We start from the raw sequence: 21,306 nt of genomic DNA, 5'->3' as shown, positions 1-21,306 counted from the left end.
TCAATCTGGTAATGAAGATCATTGGTGCTTTTACCGCTAGACGAATTTTCAGAACACAATGGGAGTTAGCGCCGAGGTGAAAAGTTTGTGTTTACGTTATTTTGACTACCTGTGGCATAGATGGGAGGGAGAGGATGTGCAGAAGAGTGGAGTGCTAGAAATTCTTCCACCATCTCTCCAAGCAAGCTTTTCTGAGGCTACTTTCAAGCACTTGATCGAGAAGGTACTGAAAAATTTCAGACTTGAAAATCTCGTAGTAAAATAGGAATAATTTCTACAATATTATGGTAGCATAATTTTGATTTTTTTGCATTGTAACTGCTCAATTGTAATTCATATGTTCTTTTGACATCGTTCATAGAGATCGTTTTTATGTCAAATATATGGATTTGTATTAACCACCTCTACTGTTATATATTTTGTTACGTTAGCTGGTAGCTCATGTATATTTTTCTCATCTTGTAAATCAGAGTTAAATACGTCCGTATATATTACTTGGTTATTCAAGCTACAAACATAACTGAGAACTGCATTGGAAGCGGTGGGGTCTATAATTGAGATCAATAGTCCCATCACACCTATCGGCTTATGCATTTTCAAACAAACCGTCAAAAGGCTCTCGACGGCCATGAGTTTCTCACCCTAGTTCTAATTGTTTTTGCTTTTTTAATGTTCAGGCTGATCTCTTGAGTTCCACTGAAGATGCGTTTCGCAGGAATCTCTCTTTAGTGTCGAAACCGATGGTTTATCTTGAAAACCAATTCATCCAAAGATCTGGAGAAATAGCCGATGCAATGTGTTACATTCAAAGTGGTATGGTGGAGGTACAGTTTCATGCAAATTCTTGCGATCTTTCGGTAATTTTCAAGTCATTAATAACTCAGGTTCTCGATTCGGATGAGAAAGATGTTGTTGCCGTTCTTCATGAAGGAAAGCTCTTTGGACAAATTTTGTTGGTTTTTGACCTACCCCGCATCAACTCGATACGCTGCCGAACCAATTGCGATGTTTTCATTCTTGACAAACACGACTTTAGACGTGTGATCTCGGAATATCCAGAAGGTTGTTGATAAAATCTGTTTATAGCTAATTTGTAACAAGATGTTGTTTAAGCCATGTGTGCTTGAGGCAATACACAGTTGGTCTCTCAACAAAGTGGTCCACGACCCTTCATAGACTGTTCAAAACTTCTTTGCTCTGTTGTCATCCAGGAGCTCTTGAAATCCGCAGTCCAGAGAATGTCAATAATGATGACGAACTGTAATCTAGGGGATCAAATTTGGTTACAATTGAAATGGTTTGGAATCGATCTATCATGGATGAAAATATAAAAGCCTACGATTATTACGATCAACCAGACAGAAACCTGCCGAAATCTGATTCGACATTTGGAAAGTTTAAAGTTGTGCATCCTTCAAAGCAATACCCAGGGAGCAATTAATTTTCTCTTTCCTTTTCCAATCTCTTAGCTATTTTTTTGAGCGAGATAGTGTAATGGTGAAGCGTCCGGCTTCTTGGTCAGTAGGTCGTGGGTTCAATCCCCGGCCAGGTCAGACCAAAGATTCGAAAACTGGTATCCGCGGCTATCATGCTAAGCCAGGGGTTCTCAAAGGGTGGGCCACAGAGTTATTTGGAATATTGTAGAACTAGTAAAAGTTTGGTTGTTATGTTATTTGCTCAAAAACATATTCATATTACCAAATTATACGTGGGCTACCTTAAGTTTTTCATCCGACTCTGATGGGACGTAATGGCACGTATGGAGTCACGATCTACAAGTCAAAAATGGGTGGGGAAACGGAGGCTTTTATCCCCCGGTTATATATTAACTTGAAGTTAGTACTGATCTGCTGAAGTGACCAAGTATTCCAGCAGGGTCGTATATCGTATGCCGTTGAAAGGGGTTTGCATTAAACTCGGACAGAAGTGTATTTGATGTTGATTTACGGTACCTTGGCAGGTCGTATTATTGTAATATAAAAATAGCCATAATCACAATGTATTATCAATTCAACTTCCTATCGAAGTATACGGCACCACCGCAACGAATTGTAATGTATTGAGGATTTAGAGCAGCACATTAATGTTTGGAGTCGGTTTAAAATTTCCGGCCTTGAAATCATTGTACATAATGTAAGAGTCACATGAAATGATTGTATCATTGGATTGAATGTTCTGACATCGCAACTTCAGCAGATACAGGACATACTAAATGTACATTGTATGAACATTGAAATATTCTTTCTCCCCATCTGTGCAGTATATCTCTTTCTCCAAAGAATTATTTGAAGCTGGCTCAGCGCCAATTCGCGCCATAGTGGAACTAAAACTGCAATCACATAGTGGGTGCGGGGATTAGATTATTAGGTTTCGCGACGTGAGTGGAACAGTGCCATATTAATGTACACAAAGAGTTATACGATCTACCAGGACCGTAACTGCCGCACCTAAAACTCCCAATTGGGGGGAGCTCAAAGGGGCCCAAATTCCTTCGGTCTTTTGTTTGTTGGAGGAGATTTATTCAACATGAAAATTTTCGTCGCGCTTCCCGCGATTTCTTTGATTTGTAGGCCTACATTTGTAATGATCAGTAACAGAAAATTATGCAGATTTTTGAGAAATAGGCATATATGCGCCAGCGATGATCATGAATGGTACTATGACTCTAGTCTAGAATAAGAGGTGGGCCACAGAATACTTTCAAACCGGAAAATGGGCCACGGGCAAAGAGCGGCTGAGAACCCCTGTGCTAGGCGCTCAGCAATCATGAATACCATGGAGGAGAATAAATGGAGGTGTAGACTAGATGACCTTACTGTAAAGGCCGTATCGCATCTCCGTCGTCAAAGCATCTCGATGGTGCGGCGAAAAATAATATCATCTCTCTCTAGTCAACACAGTACTATCGGTCAAAAAGTTTTCAAAATAAAATCACCAGTTTTCTTTTCCGGTTCTGGAGCTTTCAGAATTTTTGAAAAGTGTCCTCTGTTTCGGATCTCAAAATATGATAAACCTAATGTAATCAAGACAGCATCATTATATCACTTGCAGATAAGCAAGCTCATATATCTCATTTATGTAACGGAAGATTGAAAATTTTGCCAATTTAAATCACTTGATACATGTTTCGTGCAACTTATTCTGTTCCTGAGACACGTTCAAATACAAGTAAACCCGCTGATAATGATAATCGTCAGATTATACATGTTTATCCGCTCGAAACGCACAATACACAAGACACAATGGAATGTAATGAACAGATAGGACTGAAGTATGCGAAAACGACCAGTTATAGTCTCCTGATTATCATTCACCTCAGCCTAGCGTCCGATATCAATTGTTCGATGTTAATCTTTATTCGACTGTATTAAAGCCATCGTGTTAATGATGGCAATTTAAAAAATTTAGAGTTACAGTAGTTTTACGTAAATGGATACATCCACATTGTTTGGTTTGTATTATGCTTATTTACTTCGCCTAGGCCAATGTGGGTGTCTGATATTAAAGGCTACTCGAAGTTGTTTCGACACCTTCCTATCTTTTCATTGTATCGCAGTCTTGTGATGTTTTTGAAACGATGAAAATATTAATAAACCTGATTGATTGATTATCGCTTGGGTGTTTCCTGTGAATCTGTTATCTGCATCTTATGTTATACAGCGGCAAAGCAATTTGTAGAGGCTGCCAGGTTGAAATGTGAAGAAGGTGGCCGGCAGTGGCCTATGAAAGCTCCATCGATATCCAACTTCCGGCACAGTATTGAGTAAGAATCCAACGAATCTTGTGAATCTATTTCCTGCACTGAAATTCTTTTTAGGAAAACAACCGTCCGCAACCGCAGAATGACTTTAGCTGCTGGTCTCGGCTCTGACGTGGACCAGAGCCATCCGCAGGGGAGCAATCTCAATTCTGTGATTTCGGAGACCGATTTTACAAGAAGGATGACCACTGTCTATGCGACTGACTACAAGGGGATTGATCTTTCTCGAGTTGTGATGCAAGGCAGACGTGGAGACGACCGGGAAGTGCAGGATTCAGTCGAGCAAGGTACTGGATTGTGTGGGTACACCCGACAGGATTCATACTTCCTCTGATTTACTGGTACACTAGAAATGTAACTCTAACGCAGTGTCCACTACGTCTTATATCTTGATTGATCCATCAATAAAGACACGATTTTACATCAAAATGTGTTTTCATAATATTATACACCAATAGTGGACTATACCTACCACATTGGCCATTATATTGATATAGCTGAACAATGAAACAGGACCTAAACCGTCATTGGTGGAGTTTGTGATCAATGGCAAAACGTCTACGGAGGCTAGAAAGCGATCATCTGCGAAATTGTTTGATGGAACGGAGTTGATTGCGGAGCAGGCCAATGTCAAGGATTTGAAAGATGCTCTTGGAAGCCACACCAAGCTAGAGGTTTGGTCCTATTTGATCTACAATACAATATAAGCTTGTGGTTGTTTCTTCATCTTATTGTGACATGAAGTTGTTTTGTCAATGTCCTAGAGGAGAGTTGTCTGTGCCATTGATGGTTTGTAGGGTGGACCATGTCGAAACTCGAGACTGATAACGTCTAGAGATTTTCTGTACTGATGGTGGGATTGGCATAAAAGCATAACCACAGAATAACCCGAGCAATACCGCTAGCCATCGACTCAACTTCAACTGTGGCGTTAGAAGTGATCACTCAAGCTTGGACTTGTCATAAAATACCTTGTCAAACACGGAATGTGCCATTAATCGATGGTTTATAATTTCAATTCTGAGATTTCGATTGGTCCATGAATTATGCATATCTTTATTATGCTATCTATTTTTATGGTTGCGCAAAGTTTCCAAGATGGTTTTACTTGAAAAGGGTTGGCCCGAATCTTCATGATTGATTTTAAAGTCAGCATTGAAGCAAATGTTCAGCGTCTGTCTGGCTTTTGTTACGTCATAAAATCATGTTTCAATAGTCTCTTTACAATTTTTGCAAATCTCATTAGTCGATTTTTCAAAAAACAAAGTTGCAAAATCTGCTCGTCTCAATATATCACTGACAGTATTTGAACCGCCAGGAACACTTGTTATATTTCAAAATTAGCCTGGTCAAGTTAATGTAGTTGTCAATGCAAATTATTATCCTTGAAACAGCTGGAGACCGCCGATATATATATTTCCTATGTCGTAGAGTGCACTAATTTTGTTGTGGAATTTTTATATGTCTGTATAATGATATCTTTCGTTTTGAAAATAAGACATAGTGTTCCTGAATCAATCACAATATTATAAAAATTATTTTCCAATTTTAGGGTAGATTTGAATTTTATGTTTGTTGAATCCGACCATCAGGCGCGTAGCCAGGGGGGGGGTTTCGGGGGTCGAAACCCCCTCCTTTAGAAACGCGAAACCCCCTCCTTTAACGCGAAACCTCATCCTTTTTAAATGACCGCTCTGACGCTAATACTCGGTTGCAATTCAATAAGTTGTATTATCAGTATTGCGCGCGGCCAATAACGAAAGGCGCGGCCAATTAACGAAAGTCGTATTGCTAATTAGCGAGATTCGTCCATGCGCAGCGCATTGCACTGCACAATGTAACGCGACACGATCTCCCGCTGAGATGATTGCGAAATCAGGTCATTCATTGTCGCGCGTTCGGCAATTATTACTAGCCTGATTTACCGCGTCTCCAACAAGCCTAATTCCGCTGGCTTGAATAATCACATCTGCAATAGGCCCTATGCGCACGATATCGTCACTGGCCTTCACAATCACATCTGCATTGGCTTGGTGTGCACGATGTCTTCGCTTGCCTACACAATCGCATCTGCAATAGGCCTAGTACTAAAGATATCGCTAGCCTAACTACCGCGTCTTGGGCCTACCATGCTTTGGCTCCTATTTCTCGATGGCTTGGATAAAATGCGATTAAGTATATGCTGATTAGCGATTGTGATTAAAGAGTGACATCTCGTAACTGAACGACATCGAATGTCCGCAATCATGTTCGACGCGTGCGTACGTACATGCGTAATTGATTTCCACTAGTCTTCAGTTATAGTCCAGTAGGCTTGAGTTATGAAAGAAGTAAGGTTGGAGCCACCTGAAATCGGCGTTATTATAGAACATATTCCATAAAACCTCGTACATTTTTACTTGCGCAATTCGTCACGAGGCTACGTAAGACGCAAGACGCATTGATGAGCGGGCGTATTTAATTGTTGGACGCTGTGATAAGCGCGCGAATTTAATTGTTCGGCGCGTTGATAAGCGCGTGTTTTCAAATGTTCGACGAGTGCGTTTCTGATTGTTCACGACAGATCAGGGAGTCGTTAATTAACAGCACTTCCGGACTCGTCGACAAGCTTATCATACGCCCATAATCGCCAACACGGGAATGTTTTATAATCGTTATTTACGCATCACATGTACTTAACCCTAACGAATCGATGCTATGTTACAAAATTCGGAAAAAATCGAACCCCCCCCTTTTATTTCAAACCCCCCCCTTATTTTTCGGCTGGCTACGCGCCTGCCGACCATGACTACTTATTTCCAATGTCATCACGGATTGATATATATTTAAATGCCATTATAATTCGTTCAAGGACCCAGACAAAACCACTGCGTTGCAAAGACTTGGCAGTATCACCATAATACATCCGGATGGAAAATTCGCAAAATACTGGGAAACCTACCGTTTCTACATGTCTTTCTTCTCGGGGCTGTACACTACCTTTATGCTATTCTTTGTAACAACGCCAGGAATGGGTCAGTTGCACTACAAGTTCTGTCAATTTGGTTTGTGTGCTTATCAACTGTGCTTTTCAGAGAGATTTTATGTCGGATCTGACTTGGAGTCCCTTCCCCTTCAGAGCATTGCGGAGTATTCTGGCGAATTTGACGATCTTACAGAATTGAATAACTGTGGGTCGTCTGCGACGCAAAATATATTGATTCAATGTCTGCAAGACCTCAATACTACATTTGCAAACAGAATAACTGGAAATTCCTCTGATGGTTACAAGTACGTTATGTTGAGTTGTGATTTTCGAGGGCTTTACTATACGAAAGCATTGTGTATTTCAGCATCTCAATTCCGGGCTCTTATGACGTTACTTTTTCCGGTTACAATACTGAGACCGACGGCGGCATAGTGCAAATCTTCATTGCATATTTCCTTGTGGATCTGTCATTTTACCTCAATATTCTGGTTCATTTGAGAACTGCCGTTAAGATGCCTAATGGTAAGCTAATTAATCGATTAGTGGCACTGCATGTATTCAAGCAAGTAGCAACTGATGTGTTATTGAATGTGTATGGAATGTTCGTCACAAAGGCATGCGTTCGGTTCCAGAACCTTTTGACTTTTTAAATAGCAAGTAGGCAGTCTGCTGTTTTTACTTGATTCTTCACCGGCAGCAATATCTTGAGTACTATTTGATGTTTTTATAACTGAAGGGGGACTAATTTGGTTTGACAGTGAAATTGTTTTGTCGCAGACAACCAGTAAATATGTGGCATAGAGAAAATCTCGTCACACTATCATAAAACTTTTCAGGTATCTTGACACAGTTCAAAGACATAAAAGAACACTACCTGAGATGGGATCGCTTTTGGCTGGATCTCATGGGAGTCTTCCCGCTGGAAATCATCGCCCCCATGCTACCGTTGTCGAGACTGGGCATTTACCACATGTGGATCTATCTCAGAATCAATCGGGCCATCTGTTATTTCCGATTCGTCCCGAGGCAGTTTGCGAAATGGGAATATTCACTGGATGTTCAGATCGTCAGAATAAGAGTCATCAAATTTGTTATTTACATCTACACGTTCACACATGTCTGCTCAGGATTCTTCTACTGGTGGTCTTGCGGTTATATCATGCAGAGGTAGGCAGAAATGGATTGGAATTTGCTGAAGTTTTCTTGCTCGATTTGGTGTTCCTGAAATTGGTTTCATGAAATTTTTAATGTCACTTGGAGTGTGCTTTACAATGGCAGCACACTGTATTGTTTTTTAGGTAGTGAAATGTATTTTTGGTTAATACGAACTGAGTCGTTCATCTGCCAGGACATCAAACTTTATAATTGCTTTTATGACAATTCGTCTGAATTCAATTTTTATAGATTCATTACAATCTCTTTCCCGACAAGATAGCGTAATGGTTAAGCGTCCGGCTTCTTGATCGGTAGGTCGTGGGTTCGATCCCCGGCCGGGTCAGACGAAAGACCTGATTAGTATCACTGGTATCCATGGCTTCCCTGCTTGGCGCTCATGCATTACTGGAATAGCATAGAGGGGTGGTGTACAGCCTTCCTTGTCCAGCGGCATATGCATATCGTGCACTCGTGATATGCATATGCGCAGATCGTGTGTATGTGTATCATGAGTCGGTGTATATGCCGCAAAAACATCAAGGACAAAAATAAACTACGTCCTTTCCTTTCTTTCCCTCTCTCCCTTTATGTAGCACCATGCGTTCTATTTTCATTGCTTTTATTTTCTCATTTCAAGCGATCAGACGCTGTTCCCGACAAAATGTAGAATTGGCTCTTGGGCATGGGTATTCAATTTGGATTTTGACACCAGCAACTTTGAAGATTACATCAAAACCATGTACTGGGCTTCTACTACCTTGACCAGCACCGGGTATGTTCTCTGCGTTGTTGTGGTGCCAGAATAATCCACTCTGTTCTATTATCTATTAGTTATGGGGATATATCAGCAAGTACTACTACCGGTCGCATGTTCGCATTGATAACTATGATCATCGGAACGTTGCTGTATGGATGGTTGATTGCCGTAATTGCATCCACTGTATCCAACAGTGAGGCGGCGTTCGTGAGCTTCATGAATTCAATTGTATCCACAACGCAGTATTTGACAGTTCATGGGGTATGTTTATCTAATAACATTGAATTGCACAGGTGCTCATGTCACTCACTTTGGTATGTTGTTGAAATTCCTCTAGTCAGATTTCTACATGCTGTTTGACATGATGGTTGAGCTATGTCTTGGATGATAATAAGACAATTTGAAAATGCCACCAATGATTTTATATGGCGGGATGTATGCTCAATGCTCATTGCTCCATTATTATATAACCTTGTTGCTCACTTTTAAGAGAAAGCACATTAGAGTATTCCATAATTTGATTCTAATTTTAATCACTTGATTTCGTATTGTAAATCTCAGTAACCGATCTGCGTGTTGATACATGTCAAAAGAAATCCGCTACTTTGAATGCGGTAAACATTGAAGTCAATAATGTCACACCAACTAGCATCTATTTTGTGATCAAAATTTTATACATTTTGGGACTAAATGACGCACATGGTTTTGCTTTGTTTCCTGTTTCAAGATATAGAAAAATGAACTTATATTACCACAGTGTCATTCAACTTTTCCTGCATAGTGGTTTTCAGTGCGGGTCAGTGATTCTCAATATAGTTTGACCGTAGTTTTACAATAAATGCGCTTTCTGCGACAACCCTACCCATTTACCTTTGACTAGGACTAGACTAGAATAGGCTTGGCTCGTCAGTGGCTGGGTTAACCTGTAGGCTATTACAGCAGTGTGACTTTGCATAATCTAATTCAGATGTTGTTGTGCCATGGTGATGAAGTCTTCTAATGAACATAACTGCGCATGGGAATTCTACAGCAACCCTATTATAATGTCAAGTAACGACACACTTCGTTGATGTATCTCGTGTTTTGCTGAGAATTGCCACACCCTAATCTTCTTCACTGATATTTGTCCACCCAAAATTACACCCGGCAAGATGCCGGCTCTCAGTGTCAAATTTTCGTGCCGGCTCAACTATTTTCAACTATCCTTTCAAGGTTCCAACTTGTCTGGTAAAGAGAGTCTTGGACTGTAGATTTCTGGAATGGCACCGTTATCGGGGCACCGCCACCCCTGGTATCGAAACAATTGGCAGGGAACTCCCCGAAGCCTTGCACGGCGCGTTGCTGTACGAAAGTGTGAATGAATTGGTGAAGTCTCTGCCCTTCTTTTATGATGTGGATTCGTCTTTTGTTGCGATGCTTTGCGGTCATGCGCAATCTTACCACTATGCGGCTGGCGATGTAGTGATTTATGAGGTAGGTTTTTACATTGATATTATATTGATACGGTAATCGTTCTTTGCGAGGACTGTTGTTCTTGTGACAGGTTACCTTTGTGAGATCATAAAATCCAGTTATGATTAAAGCTCTTTTAGTTACCTGACCTTTCGATTATATAATTTTATGTAGAGCTTGCAGATTATGAGATTCTTGATAAAATTCCCTGCATGCATTATACAGTATACACTTGTACTCTGAAGATTGCTTCTGTCACAATGTAGTGTTGGGATCATGTCACTACCTTCGAGTCACGAGTCAATTCGAGTCATTTCGCATTTTGACTCGAGTCAAGTCAAGTCAATCGATTTTCAAAGGTGACTCGAGTCAAGTCAAGCCACTCGATTTTTGGAGGTGACTCGAGTCAAGTCAAGTCAAGTCAAGTCACGAGTCAAGTCACATTTCAAGTCAAGTTGCTTTTTCGAAGGATGAGGCATGATCACGTCATTTCAATTTGCTAGCTGTCTGAAATACAGATTGAGTGATCATTGATTCCGAACCGATGAACGAATATAGAGTTAAATATACACGTAAGAAGACGCTGTATCGCTCACTTATACGTAGAACTGGTATACTACGTAATTGCATAGCTTCAGTTTATAGTTATCGGCCAAAATAGAGAATAGAGAAACGACTTGATAAGATGCAATACATTACCTATTTATAAATAGATATGATATAATTCGAACCTGCGCCAATGGTTAAGAACTATAGAAACTATATTATAATTCAATTTCAATAAAACAAGAGGTTTGGTTAAGGTAAGAACAGAAATAGACACTTTGCTACTTTATTACTTTACTACTAGAGTTACGACAACGTAAGTTGTAAGCTTCTATCACTTTGTTTGCAGTCAATTGATTTGTGAGAGAACAATCGAGGCACAGTGAAACACACGATCATTGAATGATTGGTCGCCCTCAAGGGTTACACCAGAGTTTCGCGAACAATCCGAATATATGCAAGATACAGTGATTTTTATCGACACCGATTACTTGATGACTTGAAATTGACTCGTGAATTTTGCTCCGAGTCACGAGTCAATCCATATTTCTGATACGCCGAGTCAAGTCAAGTCATTTTAGCAAAGTGACTCGAGTCAAGTCAAGTCATGCGAAAAAGGTGACTCGAGTCAAGTCATGACTCGAGTCATCCCAACACTGTCACAATGTCCATCGCAGTAATGCATTTCTTAAAACTGGAAGACTTTTCGGGTGACTCTTATCAAGTGTAATTGGCACACTAAACGGATTTGATCAAATTCCAAAACGAAGCCAATATGGAAAAATATGATGTAGCAGTCAAAGTTATGGACCACGTAGTACACATTTTAACAATGGCAACAACAAACTTTGAAGTATGTGGTACAATTGTAGCTCCTTGCTCTATTTGCACTGATTCCACTTGAATTTTTTCCGTCTTATATATTTGATTTGATCTGTTGCTCCTTTTCTCAGGGCGATTTGTCCCGTAATCTTTGCATTGTCAAACAAGGACATTGCTACGTCGTGACGCCAGATCTGAAGCACACCATCGATCATTTAACACCTGGAGACTACTTTGGCGAGACAGAGGTACATTTCATTTCGACTAACCCGAATCCCATCGTTGTGAAATCGAATTCAGATTTTGTTTGGATGCGCATCTCCGAGAACTGTGATTGCTGACACATCCTGCGAAATTATCATGTTGACCCGCGACGACATTGATCTAGTGTTGCGTTCATTTCCGATTTTGAAATCGCAAATGGAAATAATCGAGAAAAACGAAATGTACCGGAAGAATATACTGGAAGCCATCGATACCAGAAAAAACAGCATTCGAGATGGGTATGCGAAAAATTGTTTTTTCCTTAACCGATTCTAATTTTCTGCACCTACTCATGAGGTGATCCCATTTCTACTGAATTTGCAACATAATTTGGGGCCACACTTATGGTTTATAATAACAGGACATCGTAAAAAGATTTAATTCTGATTGAATAATTGATTCGATAGCAAGATTTTCCAGGGTGTTTCCACAGGAGTCTTCAATTTGATGACATATTGTGGCTTTGAATTTCAAATTTCTAGCTGGAATAGATGGATTTGCATTCCAAAATTTTAAAATTGCCCATCTGTGATACATCATAGAAGTAGGTCCCAACAAAACCACCAGCGTGGTTTGATGCTTGGGTTTTGTTGAAAACATTTATTCATGTTATGGTTCGAGATGTGTCATTGCATTTACTATTAAATTATTCTATCATGATTTGTTGTCAATCAAAATATCTGTGCCGACCAAATGCGCGGGACTTATGGCACATAATTTAGTCGTCAACTACTAACAGTCCGTACTGTGGCCGAGAGCAACTGTGACTTTTTACAGTATTGACATGAGTCAGCGTTACCGCATCGAAAAACTGGACTGCGGGATTTCGCTTTACGGAGAGAAGGTTGCGAAAGATCCTTTTGTCAACAAACTAAACGATGAGGACCTAACTGCGTCTAAAAAGATCAGGGATGAGATGAATCCAGTCAGCCGTCTTCTGGCGTATCTTCTACTGCCGTTCACTTTCAACCCATCTAGCAGAGAGTATATCATCTATGAGAGCGCCAGATGCGTGCTCATCATCTTGACGATGTTCATCGTGCCTCTGCAGGTGACTTTTTTATCTCGTATTATGGATATGGCCAGCTATCACCCTTGGACAGTGACACAAAATGAGTTGAGATGACGTAATCTGGCATTTAGGGTTACTTCTATCAAAGCTTCAGACTTCCTTTCGTGTGTATTTGTGTGAAAATAGATATGTTTTGAAGCAATCTGCTGCAGTTGCTCAGGAACAAAATGGTAACTTTAAACATGAACTTTCAATGTTTTTTACTTATAGAAAGACCTGTGTTACGAATTGAGGCTAGCAACTCTTTCCCTAGATCAGGGGCTGGCGCCTAAAGTTTGCGTTACATGATTTATTCCTTGTATAGCTGGTTAAATTCGCAATAAATGTATCGAGTCAGGAATCCGGCCTGTCAAGTACTTCATTTTCTCATATCCGGCTCGCCGACTGGAGAAGTTGTCCGCCCCCGACCTAGATGCTGTGCAGTATACATGTCTACTGAATGTCTATAACATGAAGTTACTGTTTTAGTATTGGCAATTTTCTTTTCGAGTTTGAGTTTGTATTGCATTACCAAATAATAGTCCATCAAATTACAATATATACGGCACCTACTGCATATAATTCTCAGCTTCTCATTCACCCAAACCTACACAATATAAGCTACTGGATGAGTTTGCTAGTTCCGGTACCGTTCTAGTTGAATGAGATGTAGATTTATAATCTCAGCGCAGTTTTTGAATTGAAATAAAAACACCCGTCCTGCTTGCTCAATGTGATATTTCCCGGCTATTCCAAGTCTAATTCACAGAATTTTGATGAAATGTAATGTGAAAAAATGCTGACAAGCATTGCTGCGAAGGTACGGTACGCGCCTGCTTTGTTTGGGACTATGTTATTACCAGAATGGCTGTCGCTGCGTAACAATATTATAATATAACGATACCTTCGCATTTCTTGTTCTATGTTATTTGGCAAGAGTGCCTACTGTCCACGCGGGTATATTTTTATGCTTGCCCAGCAAAGAAAGCGTACAATTTCAAGCGTTTCATGGAATTTAAGCTTTTGTTTAATAGCAAAACTCAACTTTGCCACCATAGCAATTTTGTATTTTTTTTCTATTCAGCGCCCTCGCCAAACCTATTTTCCATTTCCAGGCCGCGATTTTGCCCAATAATGCCGGTCTGTTAACCGTTCAATATCTGCTGGATGCACTCTCTCTGGCCGATCAATATATCAAACTTCACATGATCTACTTCAACAAGAAAGACATCGCCGTGTATAACCCAACAAGCACGGCGTTGAGATACATCAAAACCAGCTTTGCCATTGATTTTATTTCATGGTTCCCGTTTGAAGTGTTTGCCATGGCAGCAGCCACCGGTCCCTGGACAGTGCAACAGTGGAAATTTTTCGCCACGTTGAGATTCACAAAAGTTTTGCAAGTCTTCAAGGTGAATTTATGGCTGGTGTGTTGATTTTTTTCCAATAAATCATTTCCTGTACGGTCTCAGGTAGTGAAATACTTTGAGTACTGGTTGGACGACGTGAGGTATCAAAGGAGATGGATAAAGCATATTAGCAGCGTTCTATATGGAATTATCATTCATCACTGGATGGCTTGTCTGCTGTTCCTCGCTGCATGCCAGCCTGATATATTTCAGGTACCGTATCAACACTTTTAGGCTCATTCGATGTCATATTTTTGTGTATCAGCATTTCTGCATCGTTGCCAGCGGAGGGAACTATAAGATATTGTTGTCTATATTTTTGGAAAAATGAATGAGAACACCTATTCTGCTATGAATTTCAATTCTCCCAGACCATTGGTTCTCAATCGTCGGTCCGCGGACCAGCGCCAGTCCGTTGCGGCTCTCCTGCCTGTCCGCTAAATATTTTGGAATTTATCCTCTCAATTCAAAAATGAAGAAAGTTGTACGCTCGACCATTAATTACAGAAATGAAAATTCTTAGAAATAAAAAATTTTCAGCGTATTTTCTGCATGGTGTCGTAAGATAGAGTTTATGGTTTACTTTAGACTTGGCATATGCCGCACCATGCTGCAACTGCGTGAAAGTAGCTAACAAATCGTTTGAAACAGTGGTTCCCAACCTTTTTGCTGTCGCAGACACCTTTAGACAAGTTATTAATTCTGCTGAGCCCTGCATAAATTTTGCCTGAAAATCAATAAACATACTATTTACCATTGTAAAAATTGTGCTACACTACTGTACTGTGTCAAATTGTTGTTGTTGTTGAAGAAAGAACAACAGTTGAATACACCATTGGCATAAAATTGAAAAAACAATTGACACATCGTTCTTTTAGGCAACTTAACAATTTCCAATTTTTTATGATAAATTCAAAAATTTCAATTGGCTCTGCGTCAGCTTCTACTGGCTGGAATTGAGCCAAATCTGGTGTACAGCGTTTTTAGCCAACCTAGCAATTCAATCTGTGAATCCCTGAACTCAAAGAAAAAAAGTTACTTTTAAGCAACCCTACTGTGCACCCTTTACTGACCGTATACTTATGCGGTGCAATTAATTTTCATCGTTGAACTTTGGTGTTTTTTGAAACCGGTCTGCGAGCACACAAAGGTTGCCAACCCTTGACCCAGACGATGCTCAACGTAATGAGGAAAATCTGCTAATCACCTAACAATCTTACATGGGATGCTGAAAACCATTTGTAGAGCACGTCTGCTGAAAATTGACATTCTCCCCCCAATTATGAACCGCTATTCTAGATCCAACTTAAGCAAGAGGGCCAATTTCAATCAATGGTGGGATCATCATATTGTCTGCCGATATTGGGCCAGCTATGTTACATTTCAACGCCGTCATAGTGAACCACCCAAAGTGAACCGGTTGCGGGCTGCATTCCGCCTGCAGGCTATCAGTTGACGCTTACTACTTGAAATTTGTATGTTAAATTTGCCGGAAATGGTCTTTGTTTGGTAGTTCCTAGTTCTAACAGGATTTAACGACTTCCCGAGCGAGATAGTGTAATGGTTATGCGTCCGGCTTCTCGAGCGGTAGGTCGTGGGTTCGATCCCCGGCCGGGTCATACCAAAGACTCGAAAAATGGTATCCGCAGCTATCCTGCTAGGCGCTCAGCAATCACGGATAGCATGGAGGAGAAAAAAAACGGGGGCGCAGACTAGATGACCTCATGGGGCCGTATCGCAACTCCGTCGCCAAAGCATCTCGATGGTGCAGGCGAGAAAGAATATCATATCTCTCTCTCTCTCGTTGTCAAAAGTTTACAAATTCTATTAAATTGCGTGTGTCTGCTGCTGTTATGATATAATCTCTCCTGTAAGATGTCGTTTTCAGTATTTTACGTCTTGTCTGCGAAGGAAGTTATAAATGCTGTAGTAAGCCAGGACACAGTGACCAACACCAAAATAATGCACCCGATTTTGAGGTTTTCAGTCTCATTTGTACAACGACCTCGGTCGATGTTTTTCTCAAATTTCTTGCACGTTCTTCTAGAACACTGATCTGTATGCGGACGGAAATGCATGGATCTCCCTCAGCAGCACCGGCGACCCAATGTACTGCCACGCAGAATCCTGGGTCGGAAGAATTGTATCCAACTCTCATATCTTTCCTTCACTGGATTTGGCCGTTTCCTACACTCATCAGTACTTTGTTAGCATTTATTGGTCGACGGCAACGTTGGTTTGTGTCGGATATGGCGATATCCACGCAGAAAGACAGGTTCGCATCAACTTTCCTCTGGTTTTGTATCGTTCTTGTAGAGTTGATACAGTTTTTCATAGAAGCATAAATTACCGTAACGCAAGATTCATTGCCGATGTGAGCCACATCAGCCAAATGACTGTCTCCAATAATCTGGCCTTGCGCTTATGTTTTCCAATAAATTTTAGAAACACAGTGATATAGTCAGTTTGTCACAGTGTTGACTCCATATGTTTTGTGTTTGCTTGAATTTACGATCCACGACTTTACTTGAAATGTTGTGTCATTGACCATAGAATGCCACTACTGGCCATCAGTTTGACACCTAACATCTATTCTACAGCCACCTTACGTGGAAGTGTGTAACCGAAACTTGACAGTGACGTATGTTACCTGTTATGTCTAATTGTCGCTCTGTACTTTGTTAATTCCATAAAACACCCAAATCCTGCTATTTTTTGTGGATTTCCATTCACATAATTTACTAGCTTTGTTCCAAAGTTTTGCTCTTTCAATGTAAAAACAGGTGGAGATGTTTATGGCTACAGTGGTAATGATTCTTGGGACAGTGTATTATTCGTACGTGCTTGGTGAGATTGCTGCCAACATCCAAACGGACGACATGCAACGGGGCCATTACAAGGGCCGACTTTCTGATATTCTCAAGTTCTTCAAAGTGTATGACGTCGACAAACGGACTCAACGACAGGTGCGATTTCTTTATCCATTGCAGTATCTCATAGACGCTTCCGACTCATCTATAGGCTATGGCTTAGTAGACGGCATGTAGCCATGAGAATAAGAGCAGGTAATGCGGTGATTAGTCTGTTTGAGAAATAACTAGTTAACCAGTGGTTCTCAACCTTCCCTACCTCGCGGCACCCTCTCAAAGGGAAAGAAAGTTCGAGACAACCTAGCCTAGCGCTTTGAATACCCTGAGACGCTAGTAGCGTAGTGGTACGTTGCACCGCTGCAACACAAATGGGTCGCGCGTTCGAGTCCGACCGAGGTCGACTCCAGAATCCCTCGTAAGTGTTGACGGTTTATCTAGGCTCCATCTCACCATCCGATCTGCATAAGTGTTGTCTTACAGAAAGTCTTGAGCGAAAGTGGGCGTGCTATAAGTTTGCATCTCAGGAATCATAATAACCAAGATCGGGCTGGTGTAAAATGAGCATAGATCTCAAACACTTGGCTAGATCATGACTAAAAAGACAGAAAAAGAGCATCAGCCTGCGTCGTGTCACTGAACAGCCCCCGGTTTTGAGATTGAGAGACCGTAAATGGTCATTTCGATATCCTCCTATCTGTTCATTGCATCGCATTGTACATTGTGTGTCTTGAGCGGCTGAAGTAATAGAACTAACGATTACTAATGTATTTGTTGGACAAGGTCAATTTATGTATCTTTTTGTCCAACTGATATAAAATGCAAGAACTACTAACAGTTAACATCGATGCTCAACATAAAACCCACAGAAATCGCTAGAAATCTCATTATCGAATACAGTCGGGTCAACATGATATTGGAACAGACTCGGACAAAGTAATTTCTATCAGAAATAAACTAGATTTACATAATGGGTCGAAAAAATATTTCAATGGCCTTGCATTAATTCAACCGTCCACCTGGTTTTTCTCAAAACTTCATTGACGCCGATATATCTACGTGATCGATAGCCTAAAATATTTGTGATTGAGGCAGACAGAATTGGAAATATTTCCAGGTCCTGAACTACTATTGCTATCTCTGGGATAGAACGCAGGGTGTCAGTCCTAGCTACCTGTTGAGAGGCTTGCCGCTTTCCATCAGAACGAGCGTCTGTCAGAGCATGTACAACGACATGATCAAAGAGGCTTTCCAACTGAATGACGTCGACGGGTAATTTACGGTGCAATTCTTAACCGGTGGGCCGTCTTATCGATAACTTTGTGCTTAGTTCCGAGGAAGATCGTAAAGAAAAGGAAGGCTTTTTCCGGCTTATGTCGACTCATATCCAGCCGAGCCTCTTTATGAAAGACGGAGTGATATGCAGGTGTTTGAAATTTAGTAATAGACTGAGCGTCTTGCAACTATATCAATTAGTTGCATTAATAAGACCCTGACTGGGAATAATCACTGATTCTGCAGTTCCTACTACGGATCTAGTGACCTTTCTTAAAGTTGTATTTTTAGTTATTTTCATGTAATTTTCTGTTCGTTAACCTGCTCTATTTTGTGATATGATTGTTGATATACAATGTTCTTTCCAATTCTCTACTAGTTGCTGACGATTACCCCTGACGAGTGTCCGCCGAAAACATTCGGGTTCATTTCAATATGAATGTACTATTCAATTGCTCTATAATAATGCTGTCCTTTGAAACTTGACAGCCGTTGCGTTTTTATGGTCACGAACCATTTCCAATTTGAAAATGTTCCACGATCTACTTTTAATTTTAATAAGGTGATCACTAAAACCTACTCGCAGGCTATTTAGGAAGCAAATTACCCAACAAAATTTAAGAAAGGACAGCGCTTTCACCAAGATTCGCTCATGTCCTATTAGGGAAGCTGATAAATAAAAAGATCAATATCTTTGGGACCCCTAGGTTGAAAACTACCGCTTTAAAGCATACTAAAATCCAATTGCAAGCAATGATGCTAGTGATGAATTCAGTGTATAATACATGAATGTACACATTGTACAGTACTGAGTGATCCTATACATTGATAGGCGTGGCGACGTAGGTGAAGAAATGTATTTCATTCAACGTGGCAACGTCGCTATCCTGGATGAGAACGACCAATCCATCGCCGTCGTGCTAGGACCTGGGCAGCATTTCGGAGAAGTATATCTCAACGTTCGTTGAATCGTGTGCGCAAACAGTCAAGCTGCTTTCTCCTGTGTTCAGATATCTCTGCTCTTCGCGTCACCAAGAGCCCGTACCATTGTGGCGCTGACTAATTGCGATCTCAACGTTCTGAGCAAGAAAGATCTGGACGAGATCTTGGGCAAATTTCCGAAGTTTCACGACCAGATGACCTCCATCGCGCAGGTCAGTAACTATCATTCTTGTCGACCTCTTTGGGCTGTATGCGACGGATTTTTCGGCGGAATGTCATCGGCAACGATTGTGGTCAGGGGGTCAGTAACAAGCCGTGACGATGCATTTGGCAATCTCCAAAGTAGCCACATGCGATCAACTGCTAAAAGTTTACAACACAACGACCAAATCAACTTTTTTATACCATGTTGACGATTGTTCAGACTTTCGTTTGCTACTACCACTTGAAGGGATTCTGACATGTCTTCGAAATCGCTATCACTATAGTTCTTCTGTTTTGAGTACCAACGCCAGGTTACATTGTTTTAGGGTGTTATCAGTGTCAGCTACATTCGAAATTGTCAGATAAATATCTTTGCGACCAACGCAACATGACTAGTGACATCACACATGGATGCAAATCTAGTACCGTAATTTTCCATGTGAAACGCGCAAAATTTTCACGATTTTTTGCCCTAAAATAAGGGGGTGCGTATTATACATGGGTACAACAAGCCTTGAAAAAAATCTCCCTCGATCAAAAACTTGAAATCACACCTATCTTCATGTTTGTTTCCAATCGCGCATCACTTTCAGCCAGCGCGTGTAATAATTCGTATTATAGAGTGTAACGCGCTGCCAATTTGTGGGAAGCATGTTGCCAATTAACGAGAGTCGTGTGCACAAGCACGCGATCTCCTGCTGAGTTGGTTTGCTGTTTGTACGCGAGCGAAATTAGGTCACTAATAGACACTCGCGCGCGGCAATTCTCGCCAATTCATTGCGTCAACGACAGGCCCGAGCAAGCGCATATGCAATTTATACATATACAAGAGGCCATGTGCGCAAGATATAATCGCTTGCGTAATCAGTCGCATCTCCAACAGACCTGTTGCGCATGACATAACCGTTAGCCTAGGCGCAATCGCATCTGTAATAGGCATCGTGCGCAAGATGTCGGTTCGTTGGCCTAAACTAACTTGCCGCCGGCCTCGCAGACTTAGGCAGCTATCTACTATCGTTTAGAGACAATACCGTTAGTTGTATAATGATTAGCAATCGCATCTGTAAAAGGTCTCCTCGTGCTCAAGATGTCGTGTCGCTAGCCTGAACTATCGCGCCGCAGGCTTTGGCTGCTATCTACTATCGTTTAAAGACAATCCCGCTAATTGTATAATGATTAGCGATCGTTGTGTAATGATTGTTCAAGAGTGACATCGCAAAACAGAATGACATCGTATACGAAATCGGAACTATTCATGTACTGAAATGCAGGGTGCGTACTATACATGGGTACAGGCTTTTTCCCAGAATTTACATGCTATTTTAGGGGTGCGTATTATACATGGGGGCGTACTATACTTGGATAATTACGGTACTCATAAAATTGATCCAAACTGATCTTAAACTGCTTTCTACTTTTCAAAATCCAAAGTCGTAGAAGATAAGTAGCATTGCCTGAAAACAGATAACTGGAAGTGGTAGTAGCCAAAAACACGATTTTTTGGTGACTCGACTTGATTCAGTCTATTTTCTCAAATGCGTAAAATGACTCTACTAGACTTGTACTCGAGTCATGGTGCTTGAATCGAACCAAGTTATAGGAATCGAGACTAGGACAGCGAAGTCAGACATTTCATTGTGACTTAAATTAATAGTAAAGTCACCACGTTGTTGGTATTTCGTCTATCAGTCCTGATACTTGGAAAATCGGGCCGGAAAATTACTATATTATGAAAGCGAGCCACTCTATATCACTCGAGCAGAGTTGAAAAATGTGGCTGGATCCCGATTGAACTCAAAACTGAACAGTGAACACAATGACTTGGACTCGGACT

The 21,306-nt window shown here is 40.9% G+C and overlaps 2 protein-coding genes and 1 long non-coding RNA gene across 3 annotated transcripts in view; 1 reads left to right on the top strand and 2 right to left on the bottom strand.

Annotated features, from left to right (window-relative positions):
• Nucleotides 1-21,306, bottom strand: part of LOC145434026 (ribosomal protein S6 kinase alpha-3-like) — a 59,427-nt gene that overhangs the window by 18,202 nt on the left and 19,919 nt on the right. The gene's annotated exons all lie outside the window — the stretch shown is intronic.
• The window catches only part of LOC145434018 (uncharacterized), a 33,015-nt gene that overhangs the window by 3,087 nt on the left and 8,622 nt on the right, over nucleotides 1-21,306 (top strand). The window contains exons 5-28 of the mRNA XM_080311294.1: nucleotides 53-223; nucleotides 678-824; nucleotides 885-1,062; nucleotides 3,661-3,763; nucleotides 3,818-4,047; nucleotides 4,274-4,434; nucleotides 6,612-6,774; nucleotides 6,835-7,030; nucleotides 7,093-7,250; nucleotides 7,565-7,895; nucleotides 8,521-8,655; nucleotides 8,715-8,901; nucleotides 9,853-10,113; nucleotides 11,592-11,708; nucleotides 11,761-11,963; nucleotides 12,502-12,775; nucleotides 13,891-14,187; nucleotides 14,248-14,397; nucleotides 16,232-16,459; nucleotides 16,968-17,150; nucleotides 18,169-18,323; nucleotides 18,382-18,477; nucleotides 19,159-19,273; nucleotides 19,337-19,480. Of these exons, the coding sequence (XP_080167420.1) occupies nucleotides 53-223; nucleotides 678-824; nucleotides 885-1,062; nucleotides 3,661-3,763; nucleotides 3,818-4,047; nucleotides 4,274-4,434; nucleotides 6,612-6,774; nucleotides 6,835-7,030; nucleotides 7,093-7,250; nucleotides 7,565-7,895; nucleotides 8,521-8,655; nucleotides 8,715-8,901; nucleotides 9,853-10,113; nucleotides 11,592-11,708; nucleotides 11,761-11,963; nucleotides 12,502-12,775; nucleotides 13,891-14,187; nucleotides 14,248-14,397; nucleotides 16,232-16,459; nucleotides 16,968-17,150; nucleotides 18,169-18,323; nucleotides 18,382-18,477; nucleotides 19,159-19,273; nucleotides 19,337-19,480 (4,383 nt within the window). The remainder of the gene's footprint in view (nucleotides 1-52; nucleotides 224-677; nucleotides 825-884; nucleotides 1,063-3,660; nucleotides 3,764-3,817; nucleotides 4,048-4,273; nucleotides 4,435-6,611; nucleotides 6,775-6,834; nucleotides 7,031-7,092; nucleotides 7,251-7,564; nucleotides 7,896-8,520; nucleotides 8,656-8,714; nucleotides 8,902-9,852; nucleotides 10,114-11,591; nucleotides 11,709-11,760; nucleotides 11,964-12,501; nucleotides 12,776-13,890; nucleotides 14,188-14,247; nucleotides 14,398-16,231; nucleotides 16,460-16,967; nucleotides 17,151-18,168; nucleotides 18,324-18,381; nucleotides 18,478-19,158; nucleotides 19,274-19,336; nucleotides 19,481-21,306) is intronic.
• Nucleotides 1,139-3,665, bottom strand: LOC145434019 (uncharacterized). The gene is made up of 2 exons (XR_013913254.1): nucleotides 2,440-3,665; nucleotides 1,139-1,376 (listed from the first exon to the last, which is right to left on the bottom strand). It is a non-coding gene; the product is annotated as an uncharacterized LOC145434019 (long non-coding RNA).

Source organism: Botryllus schlosseri, chromosome 2, assembly GCF_051294905.1.
Source record: "Botryllus schlosseri isolate E-star chromosome 2, Bs_hap1, whole genome shotgun sequence".
Classification (NCBI taxonomy): Eukaryota; Metazoa; Chordata; class Ascidiacea; order Stolidobranchia; family Styelidae; genus Botryllus; species Botryllus schlosseri.
Note: the sequence above shows the minus strand (reverse complement) of the source record. Positions and strands in the feature narration are given on the sequence as shown.